The 19,841-nt window shown below is 47.5% G+C and overlaps 1 protein-coding gene across 1 annotated transcript; it reads right to left on the reverse strand.

Moving 5' to 3' along the window:
• Positions 1 to 615: 615 nt before the first annotated feature.
• LOC135813597 (mucin-2-like) lies at positions 616 to 18,749 on the reverse strand. The gene is made up of 6 exons (XM_065326680.1): positions 18,155 to 18,749; positions 17,652 to 17,806; positions 12,861 to 13,208; positions 11,126 to 12,069; positions 10,606 to 10,711; positions 616 to 1,315 (listed from the first exon to the last, which is right to left on the reverse strand). Exons 1-6 carry the CDS (start codon positions 18,650 to 18,652, stop codon positions 1,231 to 1,233), a joined length of 2,136 nt encoding a protein of 711 aa, XP_065182752.1. The 5' UTR covers positions 18,653 to 18,749; the 3' UTR covers positions 616 to 1,230.
• Positions 18,750 to 19,841: the final 1,092 nt, after the last annotated feature.

A 19,841-nucleotide genomic window follows, 5' to 3' on the forward strand; every position in this document is an offset into this window, starting at 1 on the left:
TCTGAATTTCCCCGGTATGTGTACCAGTGCGGTAGGATAAAGCTGGTTACCGCTTTTAAAAAAACTGTTTACACACCGTGTAGCAATTTTCGTAACCAATACAGTCAGTCATGCTGAGGGGCGGTAGAACCAGTCCGGGGTTGGTCAGACCTATGAACGCCTCTGCTGTGGCTAGACCAAGCAAATACTGCTTCCGCCGGTCCTGATGATACCCGCATCAAGTCTCTCCCCTTCGCATGCAAACGTGCGTACACACCTGCGCACATCCATACGTACCCACTCTCATGTGCCCGATCGCACACATGCGTCCACCCACTCACACACGAAAGTTTAAAAAAACACGCACAGACTGGCAAAGGGGCATAAACTACATTAGCACGAAAACTACACATTGGAATTTCTTGCCGTACTGCCTACTGGAGAATCTAGTGTATTATAGTGACCGATCAGACAAGGTGTTGAAAGACCCCCTCCCGCTCCCTTTCCGTCGCCTATGCTGCACACAACTATCCCAGCTTGCTTCTCGTCAAAATGAGAAATATGTGCCGCATCATTCCAAGGTACTTCACACCGTGAAGTGGTCCACACGGCAATACCAGCAAGCCCTGCACCCAGTGAGGAGCAATACACCATTATGTTCGTTCCTGAAACTTGGATAAGCACAATCTATGCTAAGCACAATTCACACAAATTTTACAGCGCACACACACGAGAAACGCTTGCGGAGATAAATGGAAGCGTTACACAGAGCCCACAGTCAACCCAAGCCAAGAGAACAATCAGAACTTGGAACACAGCAATAACAAACAGCACAGCACACACACGCGCACACACACACACACACACACACACAAACATACACACACACACACACATACACACACACACATACACACATACACACACACACACACACACACAGATACCCAGCGGGTGATCAGTGGCAGTGGACAGATGGAATAGCAGCAGAAAGCATTGTGGAGAGACTGCACAGGCATTTGTGCATCTCCCTCTGGTATAATGAAGGTATTCATAATGAATTTGGCACTCAGTGACTGCAGTTCTGTGCGCCGTTCCATGACGAAGCAGTCGAACTGCTAGAGGAAACACACACTGTCAACAGACACACAAAACAGGCGGGCTCACTTGATACGCAGCCAGAATTTGTTAGTTCCCTGAAGTTGCTTGCTCCAGCCACCAGCCATGTGTTCTCTCTTTTCTAAGTATCGTCTAAGCTGAGCTACTTGGCAGGAAGTTTCCCTGTAGCCAATTGCCTGGGCAATCACCTGGGCAATCAGCAGGAGATATCCCTTGCCTTGAAACGATGCACGGACAAAAACACAACAAGACACATATGAACGCGGTATGAGAACAAACTTTGTGAGCCCATAGTTCTCGCACTTTATCTGTTCAAACATATATAAATTCGCCGTAGAGAACGGGCGTATCTCATGCCATGACATTGTGCACACACACAATTCGCGCTGGACACGATGCAACAGATCCAGGAAGAAGTTTAGTGTGTCTACAGAAGCAACTCTCCAAAAAAACAAAAACAAAAAAACAGGGCAATTGGGAAAAGAAGTATCGTGGACTACCAGCACACCACACCCGCTGGACATTATGTAGTTTCAAAAATGTCATCACATTACAAAAAAGACACTCCAAAGTCCAACAGAATATATAACAGCTGGTGACGTATTACTTTCTTTTATTTATCGTCTCCACTTCGTGGCACAAAATAATACATAGCCAATACAAGAAAGGGAGGGTGAATCCAACCACGGAAAATAGCCGCAGCTTGCTCATTACTAGGTCCCGATGCACCCATCCCAGCCAGGGATTTGGCAGATAAATTCAGGGGAGGGGGTGTGGAGGGTCGAGGGAGTAGGGAGGTTTAGTCCCACGTAACGGATACAGGAACGTGGGTGATACACGTAAAGTTCATGCAATGCATCCACGTTCGCAATGTTGCGTTTAGTCACACGGAACAAACAAAAGCATGAAGCGAAAGGCCCAAACTTGGTCAAAGACGAAGCTTCGAAGCTCATTGAATATTTTGATTTCGTGCTTCGAAAACCTCTTCAGCTGAGGACCCTCACAGCTTGCACAATGCGCTCCATTCTGATTTATGGCCAGCAATCGAGGACATCTGAGAGTTGTAATTTTTGTACTCCTCCGAGGCGTGATTTTTGGCGTGCTGGGCCCAGCACAAGGAAGCCATCTGCAAAAAAACTGCAGAAAATGGTTGTTGTTTGATCCTTTGGTGTAATCTTTGTTTCTAGTCGAAGCTAGTTGCTGTTTGGAGCAGAAACGCTGAAATTGACTATTTTCTGCATGTACTCATACATGTACTCATGTACTCAGGCATGCAGTCTCACTCGTATTTTAGCTCTTTTTCTGGAATCGATGCTGCTCTGCGCCCCTTGGTGAGCATTTCCTGCGCTCGTGGAGCAGCTGAAAAGGACCTCTGGTATGTCTGGTTCCTGGTTTGAAAGTGGAGAGTCGATTTTTGTGCCTTGAAAAAGGAGTAGAGAGCGATAGAGGTACGTCTGTTGCTTATTTTTGAGTGCTCCTCGTACATTTTTGATCGTGATAGAAATTCTCAGACCAAAGTCAGACCAAAGTCAGCGCGATGATGGCCGTACAGTTTTCTTGTGGATTTTTTAGTTGTTTCATCTCGTATCTATGTCAGTATCGTGATGGTGAAGTGGAGAGGGTGATTTTCTTTCTCTAGGCTTCGTTCGGCCGACTTTGCTTCGTCCTCGTTGAAAAGTGATCCTGAAAAAAGGTCGATTCGAAAAATTATGTTGATTTTGAATGTACGTGATGACATGCGATTGCTGGCTATGTTCACCCACGTTCTGGTGGAACGTGGGTGAGCCTCCATGCACGGTATTATTATTATCATTATTATTATGAAATGACCCAAAGGCAATGTGCCTATCGAGGGGTTCATTTGATTGAAAGAACAGTAGATGTAGAAGTATGTACAAAGAGAAGTAGGGATTGATGAGGAGAGAAATGGGGAAAATCAACTGCAAGGTGGCGGAATTCCGTTGATTGCATAAGCATAGTCAGCTGTAAATTTCCTGAGGGCAGCTTTGAACTTATAGAGCGAGGCTTCCGATGTTAGACTGGGGGGTAAACAGTTCCATAGAATAGCAGTTCGGAACATGAAGAGAGACTTAGACAATGATTTAAATTTGGGAAGAATGATTTTATTTGGTCGTCGCTCACTATTCGTAATCTTGAAATGGAAATCAGCAAGGTAATCACGATGATGGAAAACATATCTGTGAAAAGTAGTGAGACTGATGATTTGACGACGATAGGCTAGTGACTCCAGGGAGCATTTAGAATTTAAGACAGATTTGGAAGAAGTGTAATCAAATGCAATTTTTTTCTTTTTCAGTAGAGCTCTAGCAAACCTTGCCTGTAATTGATCAAGAGTGGTCATGGGTTTCTTATTAGATCCAAACGACCACACCGTACAGCTATATTCGATCACAGGTCTTACGAACCCTTTGAACAGTATGATCATTGCCGAAGGCGTAAGTTGCTGGGACATAATTGACAGTAGGTGCACTCGATATCTGAACTTCGAAGTTATTGAGGCGACATGTTTGCGGAAATCCAGGTTGTCGGTCAAGGTGATGCCAATATGTTGCAGTTCAGAAACCACCGTTAATGGCTCATTGTACATTTGGTATTGGATTCCTGCAGGTGGTGTATCATTGATAGCTCTATGGCACAGCACGGATGTCTTGCTTGCTGAGAATTCACCTCCATTGTTCCTGCCCCATGTTTGACATGCATCGAGATCAGACTGCATGTTCGCTCTACTGGCGAGGGTGTCTTCAGGTTTGTAAGCCAGTAGGAGGGTGACATCATCTGCAAATAGATATTGCGTGCAATGTTGCATAGCGTTGGGCAGGTCATTTATATAGAGTAGGAATAGGAGTGGTGAAAGGTGGGAACCTTGAGGCACTCCGCAGTTGATGCTCCGCTTCTTCGATTTAGTGCTATGTACCTTCACTTCAATTTGTCGATCCCCTAAGAAGCTCTTCAGCCATTTTACTGACGAAGCTGTAGCAATCTTACCGAATTTCTTTAGAAGTATAGAGTGGTCGACCCGGTCGAAAGCTTTCCTGAAATCTAGAGATATCAGGTCAAAATTAGTGCCATTATCAATATTGACAGCCATTGATTGGGTTAGCAAGATAAGTTGGTCCGTTACAGACTTGTTGCGTACATATGCGAATTGACCTTTACAAATTACACCATGGGTCATCAAGTATCGAAGTAGACGTTCCGAGAGAATCTTTTCCATTAGTTTCGCTATGCATGGGAGGAGGGATATAGGTCTGTAATTGGTAGGCTCTTTGGCGCAACCTCTATTCTTGTACACCGGTATTACAGTGGATGATTTCCAGGAGGACGGGAACACACCATCATCAAGGCTGTAGTTGAACAATACTGATAGTGATTGGGAAAGGATGTCTGCGAATTGCTTTAGTATACGGTTTGTCAGGTTGATGTCTGATGATGATTTATGTTGTTGCAGCCTCTTTGCTGCATCGAAGACTTCAACAGGGCGTATGTTTCCGAATCCAAATTTGTTTCCATCGACGTCGGCTTCATTGATTGTTATACTAGTTGCTACAGTATTTGGCGGCGTTGACTGAGTGGTGCATTGGCGGGCAAAGAAGGTACACAGCGTTTCGGCCTTCGCTTGATCTGTTTTGTGAATTTCATTGCCGTTCTGCAGGTCTGGAATTGCCTTTTTATTTGTTTGGTCAATATTGCATATTGCTTTGGCACGTTTCCACCACGCATAGCCACCCTTTCTTTCCTTGCCAAGCATTGTGTATCCGAGCGTTGACAAGTATGTGTCCTTGGCGGCTCTTAATGACCGGTGGTACAGGTTGCGCGAGAGTTTGTATGCAGCTCGTAAGGAATCGTTGAGTGGCTCCTTTCGGTGGAGCACATAGAGGCGGTTAGTTCGCTGACGTTGCGTCTTAAGTTTTTTTGTGAACCATGGTTGGTTCGACTGGGTGTTTTTCCGGCGTGTGATGGTCGTTGCTGCCTGAATTGCCTGGTCCAGCAGTGCAGAGTAGGCCATGCATCTGAAACTGATGTGCACGTTGGTGCCCTGCATGCATTCGGTCAATGGTAGTGTGCTCAGTTTCTGCCTGAGGAGGTGCATGTCAACCTTTCTGGAGACTGCAGCTGCGTTGACAGTACTTCTAGAGTGGCGTTTCTCTGGTGGAGAATATGCGCAAAATAGAGGACAGTGGTCTGCAATGGGCATTGATGTGTAACATGAAGTGACAAGATGGGGCATATTAGTTAAAATCAGGTCTAGGGACGGATTAGACTCTTTAGTTGGCCTCGTTCCATGGTTCTTGGAGACCATAGTGAAGCCATAGTCGTCAAAGGCGGACTGCATGTGTCTACCTGCAGTGTTCGTAGGGTCTGCGTTGTTCCACTCATTGTTCTTGGAGTTAAAGTCTCCCACGACAATTACTGGACGGTTGTCAACGAGGGGGTGAAGAGGACTGAATGAGTTGCAGAATGCAAGACTATCGTGTCTTGGAGGACGGTACATACAGGAAATGATTGTAGCTCCTGTTTCGACAGTTATCATCTCTGAATTGTTGCACTCTAGATCCCGGCGGCGCATAGCACAAAGGGCGGACGAAGAGAAGACTGCTACCCCACCACCACCCAAGTCGCTCCATGTAGTGCTGCACTGGGACCGGTCACGACGGAACAGGTCGTAACCCGGTATCTTAATGATCTCGTCTGGGATACACGAATTTAGCCACGTTTCCGTTATACACAAAATGTCTACTTTATGGTGGTCAAGGAGGTCTGTAATATCAGCCAATTTATGTTTCATACTACGACAGTTCAGGGTACATATCCGAATGCAAGAATTATTGTTATTGTTGTGGGGGGATGCGTTTACTGGTGTGGTATCAGGTGGAGGTTGTTCTCTTACAAACGTTGAGTGGGGTTGGGCACGATAGGTGCGAGGCATGAAAACTGGTGCATGGGGATTGAGTGGGAACACGGTCGTGGCTGCTGTTGAGCGGGGTTGGGTACGATAGGTGCAAGGTATGAAGACTGGTGCATGGGGGTTGAGTGGGAACAAGGTCGTGGCTGCTGTTGAGCAGGGTTGGGCACGGTAGATGCGAGGTAAGAAGACTGGTGCATGGGGATTGAGTGGGAACACGGTCGATTAGTTGGTGGCTGTGGGCCTATTTGCCTCGCTGAAGTCCCATGGCCGAACCTGAATGGGCGCTGGCCAAAACCCATCTGCCTCGATGGCTGCACATTGGTCTTCACGGACTGTAAGCCTTGCAGCTTTTGTGCCTACATGCTTGCGAGAAGGAAAGGTGCGGCAAGCTGTGGGTGTGATGCCATTCTGGACACAGTGGGACGTTATGGAGTCTGCGTCGCAACTGTCATCAATATTGCCAACAAAGTATACTTTTCCGTATGTCGTGAATCAGAAAACGGTGGTACGTGGGTCACTGAGTATCACGTGGTACATCCACGTAAAGTACGCATGGATTACGTGGGACTAAACCTCCCTACTGTCTCATGCTGATCCACAACAAGACCATTGTGACGAGTCTAGATGTACATATGGGCCAAAACAAAAATTAACCTTATTCTGGGCTGGCCGACCAGGTCATTATTTTTGCAAATTCTGAGACTTTTGTTTGGTCTACATTATGTGTACGATTGGTGCATGCGTGAACCTGCAGGCAGCTGGAAAAACCACTTGTTTGCATCGTGCATGCACATTAACAGCGTACATACATCCAGTAGACATGAATGCTGTGACTAGCAGGAGTACAATGTACACACTGTGTATGAGTACCGCCGCATAGTCAGTCAACTGTGACATTGATCCAAACCATGTGGAAATTGTACATCGAGTACATACAACATGTATGTCTGCATTGCTTTTGTCCGTCAGTAACAATGTTATTGATTAAGAACCAGTGAATTGTCTTCCGACCACATCTGTTTTTTAAAGGGTTGCGGACCAGAAACAAACGTATTTTGGTTTTGGCGCAATAAGAAAATTGCAGAGCCTGTAGGCGAGTATTATAAGAATATCTGCTAGTTCGAGAAGATTGAACTGTCTTCATGGCAACTGAAAAGTGTGTACTACAAAGATAAGTTCAGTGCTGCTACAGGAAATCCTAGACTCCAATGGGCAGTGCTGAATCAACTAACTGGAAGGAGAAAATCCCACCCCACACCGAAAGCCTCCCTCTCATCTTTGTCAGATACCGTAGGCAATATCGTCCATGATGAACACCGCGCTGCTCTTACCACCCCAGACACTCCGGTGGACGACTGTTTAGACAACTGCCTTCTCGAGTTCCAACCCGTTACAACAGCAGCAGTAACGAAGATTCTCGAACGATTGAATACCACGAAAGCATCTGGATCAGACGGCATACCAGCTTACATCTTGAAACACCATGCCGCCGAGCTGGCCAATTCCTTAACTTCCATCTTCAACCAGTCATTGTCTAGCGGAAAGGTACCGTCAGCTTACAAACTAGCGTCTGTGTGTCCTGTGTTTAAGAAAGGCGACCCCTACGACAGTTCCAACTATCGCCCAGTCTCGCTACTGCCCATTATCTCCAAAGTCTTGGAATCGCTAGTGCTCCAGCAGCTTCACGACCATCTGGACATCACACCCGGAGCAATTCCAAATGAACAGTTTGCATACAGGCGGAACCACAGTACTGAGGACCTTTTAACACTTGCCATCAATAACTGGCAGAGAAGCATGGATACCGGAGAATATACGGCCGTACTGCTGCTCGATATGAGCAAAGCCTTTGACCGCGTCCACCACCAAACGCTAATAGATGACCTTCACAATCTGAAGATCCGTGAAAATGCTCTTGAGTGGTTCAAGTCGTATCTGTCTCACCGACAGCAACGCGTAGAAGTGAACGGTACCACAAGTGACTGTAGAACCTGCACTAGGGGTGTTCTCCAGGGTTCCGTCCTAGGCGCTACCCTCTTCAGCATCTACACTCGACTTGTCCCCACTCTGCCATTGCGTTCACAATGCCTTCTTTATGCAGACGACACCACCCTGTATGCCTCTGGAAAGTGTCCACGAACTCTCATGTCTTACTTAGAAAATGATTTTTCAGTGGTGAAGCAGCACCTCACAGATCGCGGCCTGCTTCTGAACTCCAGCAAGGGCCAAGTACTACTGATCCACAGCAGACGCTCACATCCTCCACCTAACCTGAGCATTGTCTGTGGTTCGACCGTTAACTCCCTCAGGGAAGACATCGGAAAGAAACTAGGTGCTTTTCGACGTGGAAGGAGGAACCTTGCTGTCCAGGCCAGAAGGCAGTTCTACTTGTCAGTAGTCCAGAGCAAGCTCGAGTACGCCAGCACTGCCTACGTCCACTGCCTCACTGACAAAGTGAGAGATCAGCTGCTACGCATAAGTAAGAGAGCACTTAGATGCATATTTGAGCATGACACATTCACGCGGACATCATACTTGCTTGAGCGATACCACATACTTAGCTTAGACAAAAGATATCATACTAAGTCCATATTCTTCGTGTTCCGTTGCATCCACAATATCTGCAGTTCACTCCTCTCTGACATGTTCTCCCTTTGCCGTGACTGCGCTCACAAAGATAGAGTAACCAGCGGCCAAGCCAATTATTCCCTTTCCTTACCCATTGTGCAAGCTCAATCTGGATACAGATCTATTTCATTTCTTGGTGCTGACCGCTTTAACCCTTTACCGTTTGTACGTACAAATTTCGACCGCTCGCGGTCGATGACTTCTATGCGCACAGCGCTGGACTGGTTCACCGCAGAGAGCTGGGATTTTCCCTACTGGTAGCCAAGATGTACGCGCAGAGGGTGCCGACAATTTTTTTGTGTGATGCAATATAAAAAATCGCGAAAATCGCGACTTGAAAAATGCGCTTGGGGAAAAGTGCGTACCCTCCGACTTTTGGTACTGCCTGCAGATTATTTCGACTTTGCTTGAGCTGGCCTCACGACTGTCTGCCCTGCTGTGCAAGCCATGGACGCGGAGCAAGCTCTTTCGCTTCTGGAGACCCTTCCTGACGACTCTGTCGCTGCCTCATCCAGCGAAGATGAGTTTGTGGAGCCAGACAATCCTGTTGAAAATATTTATTCTGACAACGACCGCGACGATGACATGGCGAGTGAAAGCAGCGCCAGTAAGAGTGCCATGGATGTCACAGACGACGACAGTGTCGCTGAGATGAGTGCCACTAATGGTGGAAGGGGACGTGGCAGAGAGAGAGGATTCGGCCTTGGAATAGGCCGTCGTCACGGTAGAGGTCGTGGTGTACAGGTACTATGTATAGCCAGCGGTGCAATCTGCACTAGTCGATATTTGCAATACTTGGGACAATGCTGACACCGCTGTGACTGGTAACACTCCTGCATTCCACCCAGAGAACGAACCGGGTATCCACTTACCTGAGAGAGCCACTCCAGTGCAAGGATCTGATTTATTGCATATTGCAACAGTTTGCCCGATCGGCAATACATCCAAATAATTATTAGTGCTAAAATAGTGAAATCTGTGTTCGTTTTCTGGACTTGAAAGTTGTTGCATCGCATTCCTGAGGGTTTTTACTTTCAGAATCACCCCATTTTGTACATAATAAAAGTGAAAAATAAAAAAGTTACGGCATGAACAGTGACGGTCGGTTTTTGCTGTACAAATACCTAAAACGGTAAAGGGTTAATGCGCTTCCCGAATCCCTTCGCACAAATCATATCCCCAATTCATTTCGCCAGGAACTTAACAATTTCATTCATCTTGGGCACCCTGTAAGAAGACCTTAGGGTCTGTTGGGAATGTCCAAGTAAAATAATAAAATACAATACAAAAAAATGGCTCCCCAATATTATGTTCCCCTATGGTTCCTGAACATACACAAAACCTAAATACAACGATAGGGTACACATCTTGCTCTCAAACAATTGTTCTCTAATGCAGCACACAAGTCTTCGGAGAGAGGGGCTTCAGAACAAAGGCGGTGCTTGTGTGTGTGTGTGGGGGGGGGGGGGCTGAGTGCCGCGGTGTGTCCGGTTAAGTCCTGATTCAAGGACAGAGAGCAATGCATCTTGCAAGTGCTGCCTGTAAACAGTTAACATGCCGTTATCTACAGTACAGGTATTTCCACCTTTTTTACACCAAGCTTTTTAATGTGTGACTTATAAGCAAGGACGCTAGGGTTTATCGGGTGTTAGCGGCCGTCGTGAGTTCCCTTCGGGAACGGACACGACAATTTACTTTTTTTATTTTTTTTTATAAGGCCACGCCGTTTTTTTCTATGTTTCGCGTCACCTTGTTCGATGAAATCAATGAGGGAGGGCGAAAAAAATAAAAAGCCATCCAAAAAAAAACATTGTACGTGCATTGCATGTATTTGTGTACAGTGTAGACCTGGCACTGTTCATGTACATGTACATTGAACATTATTTTAAATTCACCCATGCATGAATACATGAGTGTATCCCCTCTGCCATGCTTGTGGTCCACAAAGTTACCTTGATCTGTTCTGCTCGGTCACGAAAAGCCGGCGACAGGCTGCACTACCCGGCTGCCGTCCAGTCACACAATCTTTGCAGGGAGAGCACCCAGGGTTCGGAGATTCTGAAAAGCAATAGACACAAGAAAAGATTCAGCCAAGTTAAAAAAAACAATGAGTATCAGGAGTGTGTAGAAATCATCCGGGTCGTTGTAAAAGCTTGCAAAATGCGCCCAAGAAAACCTGGGCTAATGACCCTTGCTTTGCTGGCCTTGTTCGCATTTAGTTACTATTATTGACCCATATCCGTGACAAGCGGCCAGTCCTGCAAGTGCGGATGACTCAAGTTGTCTAGGTACCGGTACGTGACAAACAACGAATGGCACAATCACTTCGTACGTGGATTTGCATACAATGCCAGCACCACAAATAGCAGACAAGGTGTTGGACAGAATAGCTCTGGCCTGCTTTTCCAGGGCAAAGTGGTGGCTAAACAAGTGGTGAGCCGGTGTGGTTGCCTATGGGGTCCGTCTACTTACCAGCCTGCATAGTAATCGGATAGGGGCTACTACCCTCATACAGGTCCTGCCGGTCACTCACTAGCGGTCTCATTGGCAACCGTGCTGAGTGAATACTTGAGGGTGAGTTGAATGATGACGCATTCATCGAGCTTGGGCTGTTGACTGTGTTTGTGACAGCAGAGACTTCATGAGAGAGGACTGGTGTTCGTGGTGTTGTTAGCGCTGGTGCGGGTGTTGCTGGTCCCACTGTTGGGCTGTAGGGGTCAGGCACATACAGCGACGAAGCGGTGACGATGGGATACGGCTCTGGACAATACTCCTTCTCCTCAGCTGGCGGCATGACACGGAAGGACATGGCCAAGCAATGTTGCGGCTGTGTGTTGTAATCCAGTGCCGGTGTTGGCTCCATTGCTGCGGGCAAGTGGGTGGTTGGGACGGTAGGCGTCACTGTGCTGGAGCAGCCCAGGTGATATTGATGCTGCTGCAGCTGCTGGCTATGCATGTACTGGTACAAGACTGCTCCTGGATTAGAAGCTGAAATGGGCCGACTTGGAGCACGCACACCCACAGCGGTGTCATCCTGCACTGAAACTGAACTCTGGGCGGCGGCGGGATGGACTGATGGCGGCAGCGGCGGTGGAGGCAGTGCAAACTCACTGGCCGGCTTCTCACAGCGCATGAACAGATTTGGCTCAGCAGTGTAGAGTGGCGGGCGGTACTCTTCAGTCTCTGCAGGTCTGAATACAATCGGTGAGCGCCGCGCTCTCATACCATAATCTGTGACACTGCTACCGCTACCAGTGTGGATGGGATGCGGCTGGTCAGTCCCGAGCGATGACTGAGTCACCACTGGCCATGATCTCTTGGTGGCTGGGTAAAATACCGCAGGAGTGGTCAGCGTAAGGTTAGGATTCGGTTGTGGATGGAACAGCACCGTTGGCTGCCCACTCTGTACTTGAACGCTGTCATGCACATGGGAGCAAGGGCACAGAACACAACACACAATGGGTACATCTATGCCACGTAAAAAGTAATGCAGTACACGAACACTGGTGTTTGCCTTTGTGTGTTGAACTTCGTGATGTCTTCACCGCGTCTCGACTCTTCACCACAGATAATGAACTAATAATGGATTGCTCTAAAGAGTGCGTCCAATTGCACCAGCTAACTGTAGCTGTATACATCGGAACTCCTACCACCATGGCACCAAGCATGCGTCCACGTCTTACCCTTGCACTGAACAGTAACTGAGTAAGCAAGGCGAGCTGCACAATATCAGTGCACTTGAACGACATGCATTCCCTATGGACGACCTAAGTCTCTCATCCATACAATCTCAATCTGCAGATAGTACATGTACCGTGTGCTCCTTTTTGACTCATAGACACAGCACACACAGAAATGAATAGTCGCCTACTCACACACGCACATATGCACACACACACACACACACACACACACACACACACACACACACACGTACCCCCCCCCCTCTACACACACACACACACACACACATACCCCCCCCCTACACACACACACACACACACACACACACACACACATACCCCCCCCTACACACACACACACACACACACACACACACACACACACACACACACACACACACACACACATACACACACACACACACACACACACACACACACACACACACACACATACACACACACACACACACACACACACACACACACACACACACACATGCACAGTTTCACAACTGGCTTACGGTTGCGGGCGGGTCTCCAGGCGCGTACTGCTGATAGGCTGATACACACCAGATAGCAGTGTAGGCGAATATCTAAACGAGTGTGGAGAGATAGTGCTAACGTGAGGTTCGTTCACGGCCAGCTTATTGGCCGGAGCTGATCTTCGACGAGCATTGGCAAGCCACGTCTTCACCTGATTCAAAGTCAGTCCAGTTTTCTTAGCAAGGTACTTCTTCTGGATGAGGGTCGGGTATATATTGGCAGTGCGATTTTTCCTGTACCAATCTTTTAGGAATATCGTTGCTGTCGGGGGCAATGTCTTGGCCAGGGAACGTTTCTCTGGGGAAATAGTAGCTGGAACTGGATATCTAAACACAGTGTTTGGTGTTGGAAGAAGACAGAAGACAGGAGACAGGTCACTCTGTTAAAATGGAACACACTCTATGTACTTCTGGTCCATACTGGAAGGGTTGGAGACTGAAACTGGGAAAAGATCACCAATCCTTATCAACCCATCAAATGCCTCAACCAAGGAGTAGTAAAATACATGTATTTTACTACTCCCTGACCTCAACATAATGCTCGGGGAAGGGGGGGGGGGGGTGTGTGCTTATGTTGCATGTATGTGTGTGTGATTGCTTCTGTAAGAGCATTGCCCGACCTCAGCACCCACCAGGCCATCCACTACTGGCGGATGTAACGTTACCGCTCCACTCTGAAGGAAGCCGCTGCAGACTACAGCACGTATGGACTATAGCGTTGGTCTTTGGTTTTGAGCATTTTATCACTATATAAAGCGATGTAATACTATGGCCAATGCTGCATGTACTGTATGCGAGTGGGGTATCAAAAGACTCAGCGCGCTTTACAAGTACACACTGCATAGTTGGTTGCAGCGGACGTCCTGTGTACTCCTACTGTGAGAAATGCACCCTATCGTGCCTGTGCAACCAAGGCTCCTGACACACAACCTCAGCATATCTATCCTCACAATGGAGGTATTTTGGACAACTAATACTACAAGTAGAACTCAAGAAACAACCCTGGGCCGGCTAGTTCTTCACAAAGAAGTAACTTCCTGTTCGCCTCTGACACCACTTGATTTCACACCAATTACTTCAACAGATGCAAAAATAACACCGATGGCCAGGAGAAAGATCAGAGAGTCCATCGAGATTCTGGAGCGTCGTCCAGAGATCGATATCTCCTTCGGATGGCCATTGAAGGCGTTAGCAACCTCACAGTGGAACTGCTAAATCTTGCTGTGTCTGTACAACTTTATACACACAATGATTGTTGTATACACCTTCGTACACATTTCATTACGGTGTTCCCCGAGAAATATTTTGAAAATGGCGTGCAAAATCCTGCATTCTGGGCACTTTGGCCAGTTTGGGCATTGTGTTAAAAAAAAGTGGTCCGGCCAAAGCCTGACCGGCCAGACCGGCTGCTACGCCCCTGTTAGAGAATGCGTTCATCTCATGTGGAATGCTGATCCAGTCTGTTGGTTGTCGGTAGCTTTCTATAGTGCAAAGGCAAGTACGGCCTAAATACAAAGTTCGACAACTTGCACTCCTATGAGACTGTGTCAAATGGTGCTATTCCAAGGAGGCAGAAGCATTTCCCTCGTCCTAAATTTCCAATCGAACTCATGTACTTCCACTGAACATGGGTGAGTGCACCCTACTAGATACAGAGTAGGGATTAGTGCGGAACATTTCACTTAAGAGAGCATGTCTGAGAAAACCAGAACATATGTGCAAGTCGATCTCTCAGATTTCGCTCAAATTTTGCAGGTAGGTTTGCTTTGGGGTGTAGATCGACATTCCAAAGCCCGCACAAAATCTTTTGAAGGGAACCATGAAATTGGCATACCCCTCAATATTGGCCCAATATTGGCACGATTTATGGGTCTACAAACGAGCCACGGCACAGCGTACAAGAACAAGCTACGAACAAAACTCCATCAAGCCATCATTACCTCACCTTAGAAGAGTTCTTGGGGCAGCACCACTTAGCCACGCCAGCATCCCAGAAGACGAGGAAAATCATCCCTTGACGCCACAAATGATCGTCTTGAAAATAGCCAAATTACAAGCGCTGATAAAACAGCGAGCTACGTCCTCAATTAGCAAACACTATACACCGGCAGATAGTAGAACACCTCTTCTAGCACTGAGGACATGTCCCCCATCATCCTTTTGGGGTTTTCTTGAAATAAACAATTTTGAATTTTTCCACTCGACCATTCTGAAATACGTCCAAACTCATACCTGCGCAGGAAAGCTCGCCCCTCCGCGACGTCTAGTCAGCAATTTCTACTCCAACACCACTCCCAACGCTGCAGAACAAAGTGTATTGTTGACTCTGACAAGGAAAAGCAGCGGTGATCACTTGTCACTCCAAACGACAAGCTTCTCCTTCCGCCACCAACATTTTTCGTTGCAACAGTTGATGCAGAAGTGACTGAATTTTTGCGTGTAGTTTTTGGATTTTACTGCAAGAGGAATGATGAAATCACGTGCCTCGTGACACAAGAATGCCAGGTCTCGTAGATCACGGTTCAGCAGTTGTTCCGAGTCACCTTGATCAAGCGCCCCTGCACTTACATGGATCACCCGTCGATCTAGATCGGATCAAGTGCATCTTGATGTCCAGCTCAAGAGCACGCATGTCGTGTTGTAGGCCTTCCAGCTGGGACTTTCCCTCAACATGCAGCACAGAGACTATGGCGAGTAGGGTCAAATCACGTTGTTCATGACGTAAGAAATCTGCCATGTGGCCGTGGGCGCGCCACATACTTCATGCAACCAGTGCAGTGTTGGCCGCGCGCTGGTCAACTCCAACCGACCTTGATGGCATGGACCACGCTCATTCCTTGCTGTTGCAGATCTACGTGGATCATCAGCATGTAAACCAGCCGTAGTTCCTGTTGAACCATGGCATGTTCGGGATGAGCGAGGTTAGTGTGAAAAAATGCATCCCTGTTCTTACTGCAAGAGGAAATATCTCCAATAATTCTTGCCAATGCAATACTGCTAGCGTTATAACGATAGTTTCTGCATGTTCTGAGCAGAGCATGCAAGAAATATAATGCGTCTTACCTCCTCCCTCATGGTCCGTTTCGAATAGCGCCTCAGGAACGATCGTGATCGTGTGCATTGTGTCGTGTACCAGAAAGCATTATTCTACGTCACGATCCACGTGATTTCTTCATTCCTCTTGCAGTAAAATCCAAAAACTACACGCAAAAATTCAGTCACTTTTGCATCAACTGTTGCAACGAAAAATGTTGGTGGCGGAAGGAGAAGCTTGTCGTTTGGAGTGACAAGTGATCACCGCTGCTTTTCCTTGTCAGAGTCAACAATAAACTTTGTTCTGCAGCGTTGGGAGTGGTGTTGGAGTAGAAATTGCTGACTAGACGTCGCGGAGGGGCGAGCTTTCCTGCGCAGGTATGAGTTTGGACGTATTTCAGAATGGTCGAGTGGAAAAATTCAAAATTGTTTATTTCAAGAAAACCCCAAAAGGATGATGGGGGACATGTCCTCAGTGCTAGAAGAGGTGTTCTACTATCTGCCGGTGTATAGTGTTTGCTGATTGAGGACGTAGCTCGCTGTTTTATCAGCGCTTGTAATTTGGCTATTTTCAAGACGATCATTTGTGGCGTCAAGGGATGATTTCCCTCGTCTTCTGGGATGCTGGCGTGGCTAAGTGGTGCTGCCCCAAGAACTCTTCTAAGGTGAGGTAATGTTGGCTTGATGGAGTTTTGTTCGTAGCTTGTTCTTGTACGCTGTGCCGTGGCTCGTTTGTAGACCCATAAATCGTGCCAATATTGGGCCAATATTGAGGGGTATGCCAATTTCATGGTTCCCTTCAAAAGATTTTGTGCGGGCTTTGGAATGTCGATCTACACCCCAAAGCAAACCTACCTGCAAAATTTGAGCGAAATCTGAGAGATCGACTTGCACATATGTTCTGGTTTTCTCAGACATGCTCTCTTAAAGTGTCACATTCTGATAGAAGCTGCGACGAAGATGTAACTCTTCGGACATGTAGTCTTCAGGACACTGAATCGATGGGAATAAGGGCTGACTGCTGTAATCCTCCTCAGACCAAAACCATGCGACTCAGTGTCCTGAACCAGGAACGGTTCTGAAGGTTTCGTCTTCATTCGCACTTTTATAAGAACAAAGTGGCGCTTTGAGTGAACTTTCCTCACACATCCCTATGTATTACATCGCACTCATACAATGTTGATGGAAGTGCGATTAGGAATACAGTCTTACACGGACAATATTGGGCGAGCTGTTTTGACGGCATGTTCTAATCATATAAATATACAATATTATTGTTCTGGCAATCAATTAGAGAAGCTAAGGTTCACATTATGCGCACGGGGTGGACATGTGTAGATCTACGGGGTGAAATCCTAGCAAGGTTCCGCCACATACGTTGCGGCACCTGAAACCACTCATCTGACTCCTCACTCGCGCCATGCCTGTGGCTGTGAATCTTTTGCGCTCTTCCCGCATTTCATTGTCATTGTCCAGAAAAATATTTCGCGATCGCGCACCTTTTGATGATTTTATTACTATTACTACAATCATGTAGCCTTGTAGGTTTGTGGAGGTTCGCCTGCACGCGCACATGCCTCGAAGTTCTTCCTTTCTTACCACCGAATATGCAACCTGTGTGATGTCTGGATCTCTGAGTGCCCATGCAGAAACACACGATCGCGTTCAGGCCGAGCGCATCTCTAATCTCTCTATTGTTCTGATAAGTACGAAGTACAAGGCTGTGCATAAACATACCGTTTGCGGCTCCTGAAGCGAGCTAGAGCCGACAGCGGTCTTCCAAGACGCTCCCTTTCCGCTTGGTAGTGGGCAGCTTCCCACAAACAGCAAAGTCGATCGTTCAGCATCTTATTGAAGCCCTCCTCGTCTTGAAGAGTGGCTGCTTCCAGTTTCTACACAAACAAGACAGTGCCAATCCGAGAAAGCAATGACCACCACATCAGACCAAGTTTGTAACGATGTTCTCCTTTTTTCCCCTACTCGTATACGGTCGTTCGCAGGAAGAGTTGGCTCGTCTGTCTGCAGAACATCGAGTGGCACGGAATACCCGCCATATTTTCCGAGCGAATACACTACAGATTTCAATTTGCCAGCTGCTGGTCTTGTACTTGAAATTATAGCTCACTGTTGGTGAGTGGGAATGCACTCCGAAACTTCGCGAAAGGGAAGGGAAATCTAAATTATTTTGTGCAAGGCCATGCAGAGGAGCCACAGGCACAGGGAACAACGTCCAGCTTTACCTCACAGATGTTGACCACGGCTTCTATGTCGCTCCGGTCCAGAGCCAGCTCTGCGGAGATAATAGCCGCCATTCGACCATCCTGATCGATGTCGTCTCGTTCCTTCAGCCGTCTTGCCAAGGCTTCTATGTCCTCCACATGCCTGCCTGAAGTTTTCAGCTCGGCACAGACTTGCTGCAGCAACCGCCACTGAATCGCGAGATCCGCGGTGGTTCTACCCTCACTAGCGATTGCAAAACGATCATCCACGATGTCGCCACTACTTGATGATCTCTCCGACTCGTCTGCGTTGGTGCTGGTTCGGATTAGGCGCGTGAGGAAATCATCCGCATTGAAACTCGACCCGGGAACGGTCGTTTCCTCGGGTATTATTTCGGAGCCAGAAGAAGGACAAGGTTGGTCGAACTCTGCTTCCCTTCGAATCTCTCCTTCCCCCTCGCTGGGACTGGCATTGACTGGGTCGTTGTCCAGTGAGCATGGTGAAGTCTGGCTCTCCATCTCAACCTGCGTGGCAGCCAGGTGCTTTCAGGACGCGAAAACTAACTAACTTCGATCTGTCTCCGGATAGGAGTTGCTTCGGTTTCACTCCTATCTGCTAATCTGCTAATCACAGTCAGATAACTGATTACCATTAGTAGATCTACAGTCGTACTGAAGAGTGAAGCATCCTACATTCCGAATTCAGCTATCGATCGCCAATGCCTACGCGTAGATCTACGCCGAATCATCGTGTTTCATATCATGGCGTAGATCATGGTTATCTGGTTATCATGGTTATCGGCCGACTGAATATTTCTCGTACTCGTAGCTTTGAACTCCTTCTCGATCGAGCCAGCACATGACCGGAGGCAGAGGCGCGGATCTTCCGACGCTTAGTCGCTTTCCCCGGTCCCTTGCCTTGGTCTTGACACTTGGCGGCCTTGCCTGGCCTGGTCTGGGCCTGGCTTTGGCTCGGACGTAACCAGGTAACGTAACCAGGTTACAACCTGGACTGGACCGAAGGTCAGTTTTCACGGGGTAGCCAGGACTACATCCAATCACTCAGTAGATCTACAAAACCGGTTTCAGTAGAAGCGTCCGCTATCCGGCGGTACACGCGCGGTAGCTAGCCTAGAGATGCACCAGTCCAGGGCCGGCACTGCGGCAGGGGCAGACACTGCCGCATAATGATTCATAGTGAGACAGGGTGCATTTGTACTGAGTTTGAGTGCTATAGTATACTGCTACTGATGTTGCTAGTCTAGTGACTACTGCAAGTGGACTTTTGTAGTCTTTCATACCCATGCCGCGCCATGGCATGGATGCCATGGCCACGGTACGGCCGTGGTACGGACTGGTCACGATGATGTAATGGAGGCAATGGTCAGCCTCAACTCAACTGAGACTGAGTATCAGTTCAACATCATGTCTCCGATGAGAGATGTCTTCGCATTCTCACGTGAAAGACATTGTGTAAGTGCGCAGTAGCAGTACATGGTCTAGCGACTTCCAACAGACTCAGTGCATGCATTCCAACAAGGACAGTAGCAGTCCGCAATTAAATATTTTCACTACCGGTAGGTCCAGCTCCTGCTACACTACAGTAGATCCTAACCTCAGCGATACTAGTACTACTACTAGTACATAAACCATGTAAACATAGTACTGTAGTAGTAGATCTGTTATTCACCTGCTGGAGCTGTACTTC

The sequence above is a fragment of the Sycon ciliatum genome, chromosome 4 (genome assembly GCF_964019385.1).
Source record: "Sycon ciliatum chromosome 4, ocSycCili1.1, whole genome shotgun sequence".
Lineage (NCBI taxonomy): Eukaryota > Metazoa > Porifera > Calcarea > Leucosolenida > Sycettidae > Sycon > Sycon ciliatum.